Source organism: Heterodontus francisci, chromosome 13 (assembly GCF_036365525.1).
Source record: "Heterodontus francisci isolate sHetFra1 chromosome 13, sHetFra1.hap1, whole genome shotgun sequence".
Taxonomy (NCBI): Eukaryota; Metazoa; Chordata; class Chondrichthyes; order Heterodontiformes; family Heterodontidae; genus Heterodontus; species Heterodontus francisci.
In genome coordinates, this window is record NC_090383.1 from 98823937 (window position 1) to 98842767 (window position 18831).

At 43.2% G+C, this 18831-nt stretch overlaps 1 protein-coding gene across 18 annotated transcripts in view; it reads left to right on the plus strand.

Moving 5' to 3' along the window:
- Positions 1–18831, plus strand: part of LOC137376532 (CAP-Gly domain-containing linker protein 4-like) — a 373251-nt gene that overhangs the window by 184354 nt on the left and 170066 nt on the right. For all 18 annotated transcript variants that reach the window (XR_010976270.1, XM_068045264.1, XM_068045256.1 and 15 more), the window contains 2 exons: positions 8612–8747; positions 11883–12023. Coding sequence is in view for 17 of the 18 variants with exons in the window: in XM_068045264.1 (XP_067901365.1) it covers positions 8612–8747; positions 11883–12023 (277 nt within the window). In the remaining variant the exon portion in view is untranslated. The remainder of the gene's footprint in view (positions 1–8611; positions 8748–11882; positions 12024–18831) is intronic.

Genomic DNA, 18831 nt, shown 5'->3' on the forward strand with positions numbered 1-18831 from the left:
CCAGGCTGCTACTGGAGACATTTCATGGATTTTGAAGTTGTTCACTCACAAGTGCATTATACAAGAGACCAAGGCACTAATTTGCCAGACTGAGTTAATACATAACCTTTTCTGTCAATGACAATAGTGAGTCAAAAGAGAGAAAGCCTTGGAGCTCACAGCAATAGCTCACTTCGTTCAATGCAGAGCTCAAATGACTGCACACGTGTTGCGACCAGAGCACCTCAGGACCAGCCAGGAGTTTTCATGAACCACAAGAGGTTTCACTCCATCACAGTGGAACTTGTATTTGACCACATTAAATGCATCATGCAATTTTGTGTTCAGTTCCCAGGCAGCTGCCATGATTCATTCCCCTTGTGTCAGTCAAATATGTCCTCCCACTACTCCACCAACTTTACAAGCTGGCAAGGATGTTCAACCATGGCTTCTTGCAAACCAGAGCTATCCCCTTAAATCATGGCTCAGGACACTCTTATGTAGTCTCATTACACCTAAGCAGGCCAGTTATAACAACAGGCATGCATGCACAATGAGGATTATCAAGATCACCATTGGACTCGAGGCAATGCTGCATTTACCTTGATAGTTCCAGGGCTCTGTCATTATACTTCAACCAGGGTTTCATGCATAGAATCATGGAATGGTTACAGCACAGAAGGAGGCCATTTGGCCTGTTGTGTCTATGCCAGCTCTCTGCAAGAGCAAACTCACCTAGTTCCACTCCCCTGCCTTTTCCCTGTAGCCCTGCAAATATTTTCTCCAGATCATTATCCAATTCCCTTTTGAAAGCCATGATTGAATCTGCCTCCATCACACTCTCAGATACTGCATTCCAGATCTTAATCACTCGCTGCATAAAAAGCTTTTTCATGTTGCCATTGCTTCTTTGCCTTAAATCAGTGTCGTCTGGTTCTCAATCCTTCCACTAATAGGAATTCTTTCTCCCTATCTACCCTCTCCAGAACCATCATGATTTTGAACACCTCTAGCAAATCTTATGATCTCCTTTTCTCCAAGGAGAACAGCCAATCTTTCCAAATAACTGAAGTTCCTCATCCCTGGAACGATTCTCGTGAATCTTTTCTGCACCCTCTCTAATGCCTTCACATTCTTCCTAAAGTTTTTTTTAATTGTTCGTGGGATGTAGGCATTGCTCGCTAGGCCAGAATTTATTGCTCATCCCTAATTGCCCTTGAGAAGGTGGTGGTGAGCTGCCTTCTTGAACAGCTGCAGTCCTTGGGGTGTAGGTACACAAACAGTGCTGTTAGGAAGAGAGTTCTGGGATTTTGACCCAGTGACAGTGAAGTAACAGTGATATAGTTCCAAGTCAGGAGAGTGTGTGGCTTGGAGAGGAACTTGCAGGTGGTGGTGTTCCCATGCATCTGCTGCCCTTGTCCTTCTAGGTGGTAGAGGTCGCGGGTTTGGAAGGTGTTGTCGAAGGAGCCTTGGTGAGTTGCTGCAGTGCATCTTGTTGATGGTACACGTTGCTGCCACTGTGCGTCGGTGGTGAAGGGAGTGAATGTTGAAGGTGGTGGATGGGGTGCCAATCAAGCGGGCTGCTTTGTCCTGGATGGTGTCGAGCTTCTTGAGTGTTGTTGGAGCTGCACCCATCCAGGCAAGTGGAGAGTATTCCATCACACTCCTGACTTGTGCCTTGTAGATGGTGGACAGGCATTGGGGACACAGGAGGTAGGTCACTCACCGCAGAATTCCCAGCCTCTGACCTGCTTTTGTAGCCACAGCATGTATGTGGCTGGTCCAGTTCAGTTCCTGGTCAATGGTTACCCCCAGGATGTTGATAGTGGGGAATTCAGCAATGGTAATGCAATTGAACGTCAAGAGGAGATGGTTAGATTCTCTCTTGTTTGAGATGGTCATTCCCTTGCACTTGTGTGGCGTGAATGTTACTTGCCACTGATCAGCCCAACTCTGGGTGTTGTCCAGTTCTTGCTGCATATGGTCATGGGCTGCTTCAGTGAGGAGTCACGAATGGTGCTGAACATTGTGCAATCATCAGTGAACATCCCCACTTCTGACATTATGATGAAGGGAAGGTCATTGATGAAGCAGCTGAAGATGGTTGGGCCTAGGGCACGGCCCTCAGAAACTCCTGCAGTGATGTCCTGGAACTAAGATGATTGACCTCCAACAGCCACAACCATCTTCCTTTGTGCTAGGTAGGACTCCAACCAGCGGAGAGTTTTCCCCTGATTCCCATTGACACCAGTTTTGCTCGGGCTCCTTGATGCCAGACTCGGTCAAATGCTGTCTTGATGTCAAGGGCAGTCACTTCACCTCTGGCATTCAGTTTTTTTGTCCGTGCTTGGACCAAGGCTGTAATGAGGTCAAGAACGGAGTGGCTCTGGCGCAATCCAACTGAGTGTCAGTGAGCAGGTTATCCCTGAGCAAGTGGTGCTTGATAGCACTGTTGATGAACCCTTCCATCACTTTGCTGATGATCGAGAGTAGACTGATAGGGCGGTAATTGGCTGGGTTGGATTTGTCCTGCATTTTGTGTACAGGACATACCTTGACAATTTTCCACATTGCCAGTAGATGCCAGTGTTGTAGATGTACTAGGACAGCTTGGCTGGGGGTGGGGGGAGGTGGGGAGGGCGGCTAGTTCTGGAGCACAGGTCTTCAGTACTATTGCTGAAATGTTGTCAGGGCCCACAGTCTTTGCAGTATCCAGTGCCTTCAGCCGTTTCTTGATATCATGTTGAGTGAATTGGATTGGTTCTTTCAAAGTCTCGGTCAAATGCTGCCTTGATATTGAGGGCAGTCACTCTCATCTCACCTCTGGAGTTCAGCTCTTTTGTCTATGTTTGAACCAAGGCTGATATGAGGTCAGGAGCTGAGTGGTTCTGGCGGAACCCAATTGATTGATGCAATTGGCTGACTAGCCTGTCAGTCTTATTTTAATGAGGCCTGACAATTAAAATCATCCGGGATCTCGCTTTGTTTCTGACATCTGGGTGCATTGTCTGCTTCGTCTCCCCATGCACCAATCTTGCCTGCCATTAAAATCATCCTCAGGATTTCTGTAAAATCTGTTGGTATTGTTTAATGGCTTCAATACTGATGAGAAGAGCTCTGAAAACGGTTGCTGTATTCTGCTGCTTCTTTCTGTTGCTGTGCATGAATCATTTAGAACAGCTGTGAACTGAGAAATAAGAAGTCACTTAGCTCCTGCGCTATTGCACAACACATTAGGGATAGAGCCCTTGTATGCTGACGTTTAATACACAGAGCTTCTGCACTTCATAAAATATTTATAAAAACTTAGAAGAACAGAATATTAATTCCATAACAAATCAGTTAAATTAGTTCAGTGATTGTTACTAATGATGTAGAAGTGTGAATTTATTAAACATTCAGTTGCTCTGTTAAAATAATGATTCTGATTCAGTGTTGTTAGAATTCTGATGGCATTAAACAGATGTGGTAAGTTGACTGTAGTTTTTTTGATTTTGTTCATTTTCTGTTTGCAATATAATTCACTGAAGCGATGTCAAAATGGCAGGTGCCAGTGGGTTGGAACACAGAATATTTTATCTCTGACTTCAGTTCCATGATTTGTTTGGGAAATCTAGTTTCTGTTCCCAGTTGAGAAAAGCCCATTGCAATACTCTCAAATCTAGCTCAATTGCTGCAATAAGAATGGCAGTACCAAGGGTATTTGGACAATGTTAATATCGAGAATTCTCGTGTCAAATAGACCTTGGAACAGCTGCATAGAAAAGCTAAGCTGAATAATGTGGTTAAACCCCAGTTAAGAACTATTACCCCAGAGCGATGGTTCTACATCCCACAATCCCTTTGCTTATTGTCCCTTTTAGTGAGATTACTGAATTGAGAACAATTGTGGTTGATAGAAGAGCAATTTTCTTTCTGTAGACTCATCACATACTCATAACCTTACATTATTTTTCTTTCTTGTCAATTTTTTCCCTTTTTTTCTCTTCCCATCCCATAGCTACGATTCCACAGGTGCCAGTCAGTGTCCAGTAATTTGCTGGCCATTATCCATGGGGAAGCTTTCACAGCAGAATTTGACTGGGGACAGGAAAGCCTGGTCTTGTCTTCATCCAAGCTCCACACTTGTATTTCTCACAAAGATATCAACATAATGATTAGAAGTGGGATCTATGGTTCCCACTGATTACTCTCCCCACACCCCCAGTCTTAGCCAAGGGACACTGATGCCAATTGTACCTTGACAAGAACAGTTTACTTAGCATGGATGAGATCAAACCTGGAACTTTTCTGGCCCGTGTGCTTCAGAAACTCACTCTGTAAACCTGCTGAACCATCCAAAGCGCGCCTCTACTTTTAGGTTGATTCTCATGCATTCATGCAAAGTTTTGAGCCATAACAAAAATTCTAAACTTAATCTTTACACGTAAACTCTAAATATAATTAGATATTTTCTTTATTCAGTGTCCCTTTTGATTACCATCATCAGTTCTGCTACATTTCAGCAAGACAGTGAAGTTATCCCTTCTTTTTGACATGAGACCAAAGGAGCCTCCAACAGCTTCAGGCTGTGTTTGGGGTGACGGTTGCAGAAAAATGTGGCTATTGGGTCTTCCTTCCTATCCTCTCTCTCAATTATTTGTGCTACTACCACCCCACCCTCTCCCGCTCCATGTCCTAACCCATCATCTTCTCAATAATCTGTTATCTTCCTGTGACCCACTCCTCTCACTACCCTAACCTCTTCCCTTTTAACTATCTGCTTAACCACTGTACCTCTCCTCCCTCCTGCTGTGCTATCACTCAGCTCACGCTTAATGATCCATCTACTTTGTCCAAATTTACATTTGCTCCCCAAATAGTAGGTGACAAGGGGCTAGAGCCTTCCTCACCCCCAATCTTTTTTCCTCCTCTTTTACCTCTCCTATCTTCCATTCCTATCTTCTTTTCCTCAAAAACACTCTGTTTGCTTTCAGAATTCAACTTTTATTCCCTAAATCAAATCACAATGAGGAAAGACACTGTCTTCCTCTTTCCCTCCAAATGCGTCTCTGGGCTAGAAATTTGCTTTCAAGCTCAGAATTGGCATTACGCAGCCAGCGTGAGCCCAACCTGGAGGCCTAAGGTCAGCCTGAAATTGGGCATTGAGCCTCACTTCAATAAGTTTGACGAGCTCTCTACCGCACTTCCACAGGAAATTTAGCCGTTTCAACTTTTTGAATTTCAGCTGCTTTCCTCAATAACAGCAGTCTTAAGCTAAGTCCTGGGGTTGGGGGTTAAAACAGCAATAGGGGGAGGCAATTGCAATACTGCACCTCCTTGCTACACAGGAGTAATTTTTTAAAAAGATCATAGGTATTGTTGGTGGCCACAGTGCCTGCTGAAGAATCCTGAGTGAGTAGGCCTGGTTCCTGCTCCATGCATCCTAAATAAAATTCTGTCTGGGATGGGGGCTGCCTAAAACACATGTCAGGTTCCTCATTTACATATGAATAGTGCCAAATGCCTGTTTTAGACAGTTGCGAGGGACCTCTGAAAAATCTCATGCCCCAGTGTTGGCTCGAATAGCTTTCAAGCTGTCCTTTAGGAACGGGATGTTGGTCGCCAAAATTGGCCTTTGTCGTGCCTGTTTTACGACTATAAAACAGGGAGAACGAGGTCCAATTTCAAACTCTTACTCTCTCCACTTCTCTCATTCTCTCTGACACCAGTCCCGTTTTTCATACACTCCCTGAAGTTTCTTATACACAAAACAAAAATCAATTTTCTTACTCTCTTTCACACCCAGACAGACATGTAGCCTCTTATTAATATAAGACACCCAATATAAACTTTACCCAAATAAATCATTGAAAATTTATTCATTTGTTTTTCAATAATATTTGAAGAGAAGCAACTATTATAAACAAAAGACAAAAATATCAGTGGAGCTGACTAAACAATACTGATGCATCCTGGGAAATCAGATACTCAGATTGTACAACCTCCTCCGAGACCGCAGGAAGGGCACCGCATATTACAAGGCACCCTCCCCGCGTGGTGGAAGCAACCCCTGCCACTGGTTAAATCCCAGTGGCGGGGGAAGAGGACCTTAAGTAGCCATTAATAGGCCACTTAAGGACCTCCATTGGCCTCTGGGCAGGAAGGCCATCGTCAGCCTATCCTGCCCCCGGAAAAATTGCTTGGGCCCTCCACCCTCTGCCGCCGGCCCCCATCTCAGGGGGGCTCAAAAATTCAGTCCAATAGGTCAAAAGTCACCTGTTCCTCCTAAGCATGCTATACTTACCATATGCAATGTTTCAAATTATTCATATACTGTATCACAAAATATTATTTTCTGAAGAAATGTGTCTAATTTGCATTTGAATGAATCAATGCTATCTGTTTCCACCATCTGCCTAAGGAGCCTGTTCCATAGATTTACCACTCGCTCACTGAAATAATGGCTTGTATTTTAACTCTCCCCCACCTGGTGGAAACTGAACATGGGGGAAGTTCACCCTTCTGACCCCACTTCCTTCCTGCCGTGTCCTGCTACTAAAAATGCTCTTTTGAGCAGGCGAGCAGGACACCCACGGGAAGGAAGCGAAGTCATGCTTTAAATATACCGAGCAAGCCAGATGATGTCATCAGGACTCGATCTGCAATTTCAAGCTGAAGCCTGAGCTGGGTGGGAAGGGGATGGCAGTGAGGCTACTGTCGGTTCCTCTGTCAGGTAAAATCTGTCGTGAGCTGGATCCTGGGCCAAGAGAAGCCCAAAATTAAGTTTTACATTTAATTTTCAGGTTTCCTGGAGGGACAGGAATGCTGTTCTGAGCCTCATAAGGAATCCCCCAAAGGGTAGCATCAGGCTACCCTTTCCTCCACTCTGATCGCACAAAGACGCTGCTTCCTTGATTGCAACCAGAATTCCTGATCGTGACAAGAATCCCTGACTGTGACCAGAGCCTCCAAAAACTGTCAGGGTCTGTTCCCATCTGCCCTCAGCTGTGGCCACCTGCCACAAATTTCTGCTCCCAGCCCCCGACCACCCTGTCAATTTGGCTGGCTAATGGGCAGGAGCCTACCGCAGATTATTTAAATAAAGCCCATTCCTTTAGATCGGCAGGCCCATCACATCCCCAGACTTGCCATGTTTTCTGAAGCTACTGCACTCCTCTACACTCTCCCTGTTAATATCCGTGCCAATGTTTCCACGGATTAGTTTTGACTTTGCCTCTCTCCCTTTACGTTACTTCTGACCAGAAGAATTGGACGGTTGACCCTCCAACCTGTTCTCCATTCAGTGAATGGCCTGTAGGTCTTATAATGGAACCAGCTAAATCTATCCCACCTCAACAAGAGTGTATTTTTGGCATACTCCTTATGCTGGACTCAGATGAACAAGCCATCCCAATGACAATAGGTATAAATATCTATAGAATGCCAGAGTTGCAGTAACAAATGAACTGTTGTCCCCAGTCATTGTGTAAACATACCTGTTTCATTAGAGTATAACCCTTGTTTCAGCAACTGCAACATATGGCTATAATAATAATTTTAAATTGTTCAAACCCACCTCAATATATTTATTTATTTAGAGATACAGCACTGAAACAGGCCCTTCGGCTCACCGAGTCTGTGCCGACCAACAACCACCCATTTATACTAATCCTACATTAATCCCATATTCCCTACTACATCCCCACCATTCTCCTACCACCTACCTACACTAGGGGCGATTTACAATGGCCAATTTACCTATCGACCTGCAAGTCTTTGGAGGTGGGAGGAAACCGGAGCACCCGGCGGAAACCCACGCGGTCACAGGGAGAACTTGCAAACTCCGCACAGGCAGTACCCAGAACTGAACCCGGGTCGCTGGAGCTGTGAGGCTGCGGTGCTAACCACTGCGCAACTGTGCCGCCCCCACTGTGCCACTGTGCCGCCCATTATAACTCATTTCCACATCCTTTCTGTGGAAAAACTTGACAACTTCTGACAATAAAATGCCATAAGACAGTTTTTAGACACAGAAAATGATATTGTACAGGTGAGTTTACAAATTTTGCCTGTAAATGTATTTTTTAGTAGTTCATTATGTTACAAAGCTTCTTTCCAGTATTAAACTTCTCAGTTTAGTAAAATTCTAAGATAGTGGCTGAAAGGATTTAAAATAAAATTTTGTAAAGCAATTTAATGATTTTGCTTTTTTATCGATTAACTTTTGCTGACTGCTGCTCATTATGATTATTTCCAAATGCCCTTCTTAGGTTTTCATGATGCACTTTAATTGGCTGCTTCTGATTAACATGTTCCTTACCTGTTCAGCATTGGCATATTGCAGTTTTATGAATTAAAAATTGCAGCCAATCAGGCTCAAGTATGATGCAAAAATTGTAATGTGAAAACATGTATTAAACACACAAATACACACACTTGTAAATGTATAAATAATTTGCAATTTGAACATGGAATGTCTTGTATTTTTCTGTAGACATGATATAACCTGAAAACTGGAAGTAAAAATGCAACTTTGTCATTTTTTTGTAATTAGTGAAAATTTATATTATAATGTTGAAAACAAAATAGTAGCCATTATTATGCTTATCATGTGTTTCAGTCTTCTTCATACTTTTTGTACTTTTCTTAGGTTGGAACTCTACGATTTTGTGGCAGCACTGAATTTGCCAGTGGCCAGTGGGCAGGGATTGAACTGGATGAACCAGTGGGGAAGAATGATGGAAGTATTTGTGGCATTCAGTATTTTAGCTGTCCCATCAAATACGGTATATATAGTCATCTCTTGTTTATGCTTTTAAAATTATGTTGGAAATTTATTTTCTCCTCAGCTGCATATGTATTCAACTCTCATAGTTTACTTGCTGACTATATTAGTGGGAGATCGGTTAGAATAAATTCTTATAAGACAAAATGTGGGTGCATCAAAGGATATAGAATTCCATGGATAAATTAAGATATTAGAATAAAACTAAAACATAAAGGGATAAAACTAGAACTAACAATACCAAAGACAATCATAAGGAATATAGAAAGTGTAACACAAAGGTGAGCAGGGAGATCATAAGGACAAAAAGGGAACATGAAAAAGATATTTAAAAAGGGCAAGGGTTTTTCTAAGCATACTAAAAGTAAAAGAATAGTTAAAGAGAAGTTATGATCGTTCAAGGTATCAAGAAGGAAGTCTTATTTTGGAGGATAGTGGTATGGTAGAGGTATTAAATATATATTTTCCATGAGTGTTTGCAAATGGTGATGGGAGTGAGAATGTAGAAGTACTAGCTTGGGTTGATAAGTGTCAAGTAACATCCGCGCCACACAAGGGGCAGGCATTGACCATCTCAAACAAGAGAGAATCTAACCATTTCCTCTTGATATTCAATGGCATCACTGAATCCCCACCATCAATATCCTGGGCGTTACCATTAACCAGAAATTGAATTGGACCAGCCATATAAATACTGTGGCCACAAGAGCAGATCAGAGACTGGGAAATCTGCAGCAAGTAACTCACCTCCTGACTCCCCAAAGCCTGTCCACCATCTACAAGGCTCAAGTCAGGAGTCAGTCCACTTGCTTGGCTGGGTGCAGTTCCAACAACACTCAAGAAGCTTGACACCATCCAAGACAAAGCAGCCCACTTGATCAGCACCCCATCTGTTTTATTATTACTTTCTTCAGCAATAAGGAACCAAACAATCTTGAGTTGAGTGATAGTTAAAGAGTGGGTTCTTTATTGTGAAGTAAGAAATTTATAAGCTTTATCATACACATGTGACTAGGTGACTAACACTACTCCAACTGAACTAACACATGTTGGTTGACGTCACTTCCTGTGATGATGCGTGAAGTACCCAAACTGTTAAAGCGACACCATCGACTACGTTAAACAGCCACTCCCTGCATCATCTCCACTACTGGCGCACAGTAGCGGCAGTGTGTAGCAGCTACAAGATGCATTTCAGAATTCACCAAGGCTCCTTCAGCAGCACCTTCCAAACCCGTGAACTCTACCACCTATAAGGACAAGAACGGCATAGGAACACCACCATCTGCAAGTTCCATTCCACGTCACACACCATCTTGACTTGGAAATATATCACTGTTCATTCACTGTTGCTGGGTCAAAATCTTGGAACTCCTTCTCTAACAGCACTGTGGATGTACCTACACCAAACGAACTGTAGCAGCTCAAGATGCTGGCTCACCACTACTTTCTCAAGGACAATTAGGGATGGGCAATAAATGAAGACCTTGCCAGCGATGCCCAAATCGCTTCTGAAAAAAATTAACATAACAGGATTGTCCTATGAGGAGAGATTGAAGAGACTGGGCCTATATTCTCTAGAGTTCAGAAGAATGAGAGGTGATCTCATTGAAGCATACAAAGTTTTTATAGGACTCGACAGGGTAGACACAGCAGGGATGTTTCCCCTGGCTGCGGTGGCGTGGGTGGTCCTAGAACCAAGGAACAAAGTAGGTCATTTAGGACTGAGATGAGGAGGAATTTCTTCACTCCCCAGGGTGGTGAATCTGTGGAATTCTCTACCCGCAGAAGGCTGTGGACACTCAGTCATTAAGTATATTCAAGACAGAGATTGATAGATTTCTATCTGTAACGGTTGTTACAGATAGTTCACATTTGACAAATTTAATAGTTTTTATGAAGACCTGATCTATTGGATAGATAAAGAGAATGAAGTCGATGTAAATGGATTTTGAAAAGGCTTTTGATGAGTTCTCTCCCAAGACTTGTTAGAAAGATTTTGTTGCATGGTATAAAAGAAATTGTAGTAGCATGGCAAGAAAGTTGGTTAACAGACCGTAAACAACAAAGGTAAATAGGTGCTGCACTGTTTGGAGAAGTGTTGTAAGTTGTGTACCACAGGGATCAGTGTAGGCTCTGGTATCTAGATGATTTGGATATAGGTAAGACAATCTGAAAATTTGCCGATGACAGCAAAGGACATTGGAGACCTGCCAAACAGCGAAGAGGACTGTAAGGAATTGCCAGATTGGTGGCAGATGCAATATGGATGTGTGAGATAACATACTGACAGTGTATAAGCTAGCACTGAAGAGCATAAACTTAATGGAAAGTTACTGAAAGTGGGTGGGTGGTGTGAACAGTACAACCCAGGGCTTCAAAAACACAAATATCTGAAAGTACGAGCACAAGTAGAGAAAACCATAAAAAAGGCCAATGGCATTTTGGATCTTGTAGTACAAAAGCAGATTAAACAATAATAACTTTATACTAAACGATAGTTATGTGCAGTTTTGAGTGCTCCATTAAGGCCATTGAAAGTGTGCACTGTAGATTCATCAGGATGATACCAAGAATGGAAAACTACAGTTATGAGAAGAGACTTGAGATATGAGACCAAAGCTGTTCTGATGTACTTGAGATAAAGATGCTCAGGCGATTTTTTTTTTAGCATTTGTGGCGGTGAAATGTTTCATTTGATTAACTTATTAGAGCAAACTGAGCATAACATTTCGATATCTACCAGTGAAATGGTGCTTAAAATTAAGTGATGATTTATGCACTTTACCTTTCAAACCAGTGTGGTAGGGTGTAGATTTGCATCCACAATTCCTCGTGGTGAATTAGATCAGTTTTATCATCAGGAAAAGGATAGGATCATTGGAAGACGAGTACCCCGGAAGCACTCAAATTCAACTGCTAATGTTTGACCTGGGTGCAGGTCATATAGTTGAATAATGTATCACTCCGTGTGTCCTCTAGGGGAGACACGATTATCTTGAAAATAGACAATAAACTAAAATCTGGGTAAAGGTTAGTTGCAATTTGCAAATGATAGAGTCCTCTTAAAGTAATGTTATTCCAGAAGTGTTCTGCACTAGAAGTTGTTTTATAACAGTTTTTTGTTTCTTTCAAGGTATTTTTGCACCACTTTCCAAGGTAAGCAAAATACCCAAGGAAAAAAAGAGTTTGACAAGAACATCATCAATTAAAGCAGCAACTCCTGTCCGATCAAAAAAAATGGACTTGTCGCATGTTACATCAAAAATTAACACAGGTAGGCAAAAATTAGCTGTGGTAAATAAATTAGGTATTAATCATAACAAGAAGAGTTTGTCTTTAGTATTGCTGAAGATTATAATTTTATTTCATGATATTTTAATTTATTGGGTGATTACCTGATAAAGGTCACACAAGAGTGTATCAAAAGTGTCAATGATTCAGTTAAGCCCTTCCTTTTGTGATTCATTTTTCTTTTTTCACATGCTGTTGTGGTTGTACTTAATATTGCTTTTGTTAAAAGGTGGTATCAGATTTCTGACAGCAGTCCCTAGGGCTTACTAGTCATAACCGCAGTAAGATCAATCCAACTAATCAATTACTTTTGAGGTGTCAATAGTCAGAAAACTTGACTGTCTTTTTTATTTCCAAAATATACTTTCTTCATAAAAATCTGTAAAAAATACATTACCAAACAGTTTCAAACAGCACCAAGTCAAAAATTACAAACAGTGCAAAGGAAATCAGTTTCCTTCAATACAATCATGAGATGCCTCACAACCCTTCCATTTTATTTGTCATGCCATCTACATTTTTACATTTTACAGCACCCAAAATTTTCCCAATACAGTTTGAGGGGTTTCCCATGGATCCTGCCCCTCAGTTCAGCTTGGTGGGGAGACCTTACACAGTGGTCTTTCCCCATTGTGCCTTTGCTGTGGCTGCCCCAAGCTTTAGTGCGTCCCTTAGCACGTAGTCCTGGACCTTGGAATCTGCCAGTCTGCAACATTCGGTCGTGGACAACTCTTTGCACTGGAAGACCAGCAAGTTTCGGGCAGACCAAAGGGCGTCTTTCACCGAATTGATAGTCCTCCAGCAGCTGTTGATGTTTATCTCGGTGTGCGTCTCTGGGAACAGCCCGTAGAGCACAGACTCCTGTGTTACAGAGCTGCTTGGGATGAACCTCGACAAAAATCACTGCATCTCTTTCCACACCTGCTTTGCAAAGACACATTCCATAAGGAGATGGGCACCCTTCTCTTCCCCACCACAGCCACCGCGAGGGCATTGTGCGGAGGGGGTGAGACTTTGGGCGTGCAGGAAGGATCTGATGGGGAGGGCTCTTCTCACTACCAGCCAAGCTACATCTTGGTGCTTGTTTGAAAGTTCTGGTGATGAGGCATTCTGCCAAATGACTTTGGTGGTCTGCTCGGGGAACCATCCGACAGGATCCACCGTCTACTTTTCCCGTAGGGCCTTGAGGACATTCCGTATAGACCACTGCCGGATGGATCGGTGGTCAAAGGTGTTTTTCCACAGAAACTGCTCCACAAAGGATAGGTGGTACGGCACGGTCCAACTGCTTGGAGCGTTCCGCAGCGATGTGACCAGGCCATCCTTCGCAACACCGGGGACAGATAGGACCTCAGCACGTAGTGACACTTGGAGTTTGCGTACTGGAGGTCTACAGACAGCTTGATGCAGCCGCACACAAAGGTAGCCATCAGGATGAGGGCGACGTTGGGTACGTTTTTCCCACCCTTATCCAGAGGTTTGAACGCCGTGTCCCTCCGGACACAGTCCATTTTGGATCCCCAGATGAAGCGGAAAATGGCTCGGGTGACTGGCACAGCGCACGAGTGGGGTATGGGCCAGACCTGTGCCACGTAGAGCAACAACATAACCGCCTCGCACCTGATGACCAGGTTCTTACCCATAATGGAGAGAGATCGCTGCTCCCACATGCTCAGCTTGTGTTGTACCTTGGCTACTCGCTCCTCCCAGGTTTTGGTGCACGCCCCGGCCCGTCCGAACCATATCCCCAGCACCTTCAGGTAGTCTGACCGGATGGTGAAGGGGACAAAGGATCAGTCAGCCCAGTTCCCAAAGAACCTGGCCTCGCTCTTGCCGTGGTTAACTTTGGCTCCCGAGCCCAGTTCGAACTGGTCGCAGATGCTCATCAGTCTGCGCACAGACAGCGGATCCGAGCAGAAGACGGCGACGTCATCCATGTACAGGGAGGTTTTAACCTGAGTGCCTCCACTGCATGGGATTGTCACCCCTCTTATGCTCGCATCCTTCCTAATAGACTCAGCAAAGGGTTCAATACAGCAAACAAACAAGACTGGGGAGAGAGGACAGTCCTGTCTGACTCCAGATTGGATCGGGAAACTTTCTGATTCCCACCCATTGATTGAGACTGTGCTACTGATGTTTGTGTAGAGCAGTTTGATCCAATTGCAGATTCCATCCCCAAACCCCATTTTGGAAAGCACGTCCATCATGTAGGTGTGCGATATCCTGTCAAAAGCCTTCTCCTGGTCCAGGCTGATGAGGCAGGTGTCCACCCTCCTGTCCCGTACATAGGCGATCGTATCCCTGAGTAGCGTGAGGCTATCGGAGATCTTCCTGCCGGGTACAGTACAGGTCTGATCAGGGTGGATCACCACCTCCAGAGCAGACTTGACGCGACTGGCTATGACTTTGGACAGAATCTTGTAGTCAACATTAAGCAGTGAAATGTGCCGCCAATTTCTGATTTCTGCACTCTCTCCCTTCCACTTGTAGATGAGGGTGATGATGCCTTTCCTCATGGATTCTGACATGCTGCCGGCCAGGACCATACTCTCGTATACTTCCAGCAGGTCTAGGCCGACCCAGTCCCACAGGGCCGAATACAACTCAACCGGTAAGCCGTCGCTTCCGGGAGTTTTACTCGTCTCGAAGGACTCGACTGCCTTTGTCAGCTCATCCAGAGTTAGAGGCTTGTCCAGTCTCTCCCTCGTGCTGTCATCTAAGACCTCTGTGATAGATGACAGGAAGGACTGGGAGGCTCTGCTGTCTGTGGGCTTCGTCTCATACAGCCCAGCATAAAAGGATTTGCTGATCCTTAGTATGTCGGACTGCGAAGACGTTACCGAGCCATCCTCTTCCTTCAGGCTGCTGATAACAGAGCTCTCTCTGTGTACCTTTTGGAAGAAGTAACGCGAGCACGTCTCATCCTGCTCAATGGAGCGGACTGTGGATCGGAAGATGATCTTGGAAGCCTCCGTGGCAAAGAGCGAGGCCTGCTGGCTCTTCACCTCGGAGGTCCTTCTTGACCTCGACCCCCATCAACTGCAGCCGGAGCAGATTTTGCATACTTTTCTGGAGTCGGGTCATTTCCCTCTGTCTCTCTCTTGCCCGCCCTCTGAACCCCTTTGCAGATAAAGAACCTCTTGATGTTCTCCTTGATTGCTTCCCACCAGTGGACTGGAGACTCAAAGAGGGGTTTCACGGTCCTCCAACCTTTTGTAATCCCTTTTGAGTTCCTCAACATTCTCTGGGGTTAGCAGTGTAGCATTGAACTTCCACGTCCCCCTTCCAACCCACTGGTCATCCTGTAAGTGACAGTCGGCCAGTAAGAGGCAGTGGCTTGACGTCAGTGGATCCGACTGTGACAGCACGGGACACAAACAGGAAGTCAATCCTGGAACAGGCAGACCCGTCCGATCTTGACCATGTGTATCTGCGCTGCGCTCCGTCTGCGGGTTTGCTGAAGACGTCGTGCAGTTTGGCATCTTTAACTGTTTCTATTAGGAATCTGGACGTAGCTTCACAGGCTGGTACTTGGACCAAATGGCCATTTTTAGGTGTGACCCTGCACAGTAAATATTGTCAGGTTATTTTAATGTCAGGGCTCCACAACCATAACCAATCCATTCCTTATCCAGGGTCTACATCTGCATTTCCAGCAGGAATAACTGGATAGTCATCAGGAACAAGAACCCTGGCTGATTTCCCTATGCCTTCATTACCTCAAGAGCTCTGAGGATACATATACAATCAATTCTTTCTCTCCAGTTAAGATTAGCACAAAAACAAATTAAATCTGATACCTTTTTTGTCTATTTGGCTCATTGCCTTAACCAGCTATACCATTAGGGAAGCCCTGACATATTCCTCAAAATGAAACCTACTGTTACATTCTGACTATTGGTTGCATAAGTTTAACACAGCACTAGATTTTCTAACTATTTTAAATATTTTTGGAGAAAAAAGCAAATGTAAAATTAGTAAACTTCAGTGTAAATCTTCAAATTCATTAAAACTGAAAGTCTAATAAATGACAGTGCATTACATTTCATTCAATCCTATTATGAAGCAGCTCAAATATTTTCTGTAATTTAGTATTTTATTTAGGTTGATTTTGGGGCTATTATTTTGAAGAACCTTGTATTAAAAGTGATGTGAGACATAAACACTTCACATTCTGTTTCATTCGCTATCATTCAAAAATTATTGGTAAAATAAGGAGTCCAGCAATGAAAATTGATCAGAATGTATGCCACTTTAAGTGATTTTAATCTTGCACTGGATGTTTCTCATTTCTGAATGATGTATATAAATCTAGATTTCCAATTGGTCATTATTCTGACTGATAATAGAGTGGTTCGAGAAGAGCAACTGTCTCGGCTGTACTACATTGCTCTCACGTGTATTCTTTAATTTATTCTCGGGATGTGGACATCACTGGCAAGGCTGGCATTTAGTTTCCATCCCTAGTTGCCCATGGGAAGGTGGTGATCTCCTTGTGAGGCACAGGTGCTCCCACAATGCTGTTAGGTAGGGAGTTCCAGGATTTTGATCCAGCAATGATAAAGCAATATATTATCTAGTCAGGTTGGGAATGAAACTTGTAGATGATGGTTTTCCCGTCCATCTGCTGAACTTGTCCATCTCAGTTGAGGAGTTTTCTGGTTTGGGAGGTAGTGCTCAAGTAATTTTAGTGAGTTGCTGCATCGAATCCTGTAGAAAGTAAATACCGCAGCCACAGTATGACGGTGGTGCAGGGAGTGACTGTTTACATCAGTGGATGAGGTGCTGATCAAACGGGCTGCTTTGTCCTAGTCGGAGTTGAGCTTCTTGAGTGCTGTTGCGCTCAAGATATAGTGAATGATTCAAGCACGCCAGCTAATAAAGAGAAGAAAACAAATGCACCTCACTGTCCAACCAGTATTCAGTTCTGAATACCGATGAAAGTGATGGTTCACAGAATCATAGAATTGTTACAGCACACAAAGAGGCCGTTTGTCCCTTGATGTCTATGCTGGCTCTCCGAAAGTGCAATTTATCTGGTGCCTCTGTTAATTATATATCAATTGTTAATTATATGCAGGTAGACGGTGTTAATTGGGGTTTTACTTGAGCACTTATAAGGAGATACTGAGACTAGTGGAGTTTTGAGTAAGGAGCTACATGTTTGTAATCCTCTTTACTCTGCACAACACATGTAACACTGAGATTGGCTCCACAATCATCCTTCAACAACAAGGTTTCTGGAATATAACATGGTAGCAGAGGATGGTTGCCTAAAGGTGAAGGTTGGAAACTAAGAATTTTTTTTTACATAGAAAATTAAAATCTCAGTGGCTATTGTGGAAAAATGGCAGAAATCAAGTGTAAATTGTCAGGGATTGATTACCCTCCGATGTTCTCTGAGTCTGAACCATATGACCAGTGGAAGAATGAAGTGGATATCTGGACACGGATTACATCCCTACCAAAGAGGAAACAAGGAATGGCCTTGGCAGTGTCACTTTCTACCAAAAGTAAAATCAGATCTAAAGTATTTTGTGAGATGGATGCTCATCAGTTATATACTGATGAAGATTTGGATCTTCTGTTAGAATTCTTGTATGAAATTTACAAGAAAGATGATCTTTTAATTGCTTATGAGGCATGGTCAGACTTTGATAGATTTCGGAAAACGGATGGTTATTCAATGGAGGAATATATCATGGACTTTAGCAGAATGTATAGAAGATTGAAGAAATTCAATTTGGAGATCCCTGGTTCAGGGCTAGCATTAAATTGTTAGATTGTGCTAGAGTGTCGCATATGGACAGATCCCATGGTTCTAACTGGGGTTCAGTTCTCGGAAAAAGACTCCCTATTAGATCAGTTGTCTGCTGCCTTAAAGAAATTCCTGGGGAAGCAGTCATTTCCTGCAGGCCCGGTAGAACAAATGGGACATTCTGCAGTGACACAAAGAATGGAGGACTCAATGATTAAATGAATTTCCTAGTGCTCCAAATACTGGACGCAGGCATAAGTACAATGGAAGAGTTAAAGACAGAAAGAATGAGGATGAAAGAACCTTTAGCAGGTCTATTACAGCAGAAGACAGAATTGGAACAGCAATCTCAGGCGAATGATTTCTAAAAATGCCCAAGGAACAGTTAATAGGTGCTTCACGTGTGACTCCAAGTATCATTATGCAATGAGCTGCCAAAAACAGTGGGGCAGGGTCCTCGAAATGACACACGACGCAGAGAATTCTGAGGGAAAATAGGAAGATAATGATGAATCTGAATGAATTATACTAGTCACAAGGCATTATAGTGCTTTGATGAACATGTTAGTTGTGGATTCATTCAACTGTGCTGTGTTAGATAGTGCTTACACATCAACAGTATGTGGAACTGATTGGTTACAATGTTATCTGGATTCACTCAGTAGTGAAGATTGATGCAAGGTTAAGGAGATAAAAGTACTACCTGCTTTAGGTTTGGTGATGACAACACATTGAAATCAATTAAGAGAGTTATAATTCCATGTAAAATAGCTAAATTAAGCCACTTTACTGTTGAGTAAACCTTCAATGAAAAAGGCACAAATTACACATAATATGGAGCATGATAAGACAATTGTTTTTGGAAAGTCAGTGGATTTGCAGTTTACCCAGTCAGGACATAATTGTATCCCCTTAATAAAACCAGATGTTTCTAGTCAGAGTGTTAGAGAAATATTGATGGCATCAGGTAATAAGAATCAGGCAGAAAAAAAGCAATAAAAACAAGAAATGCTGGAAATACTCAGCAGGT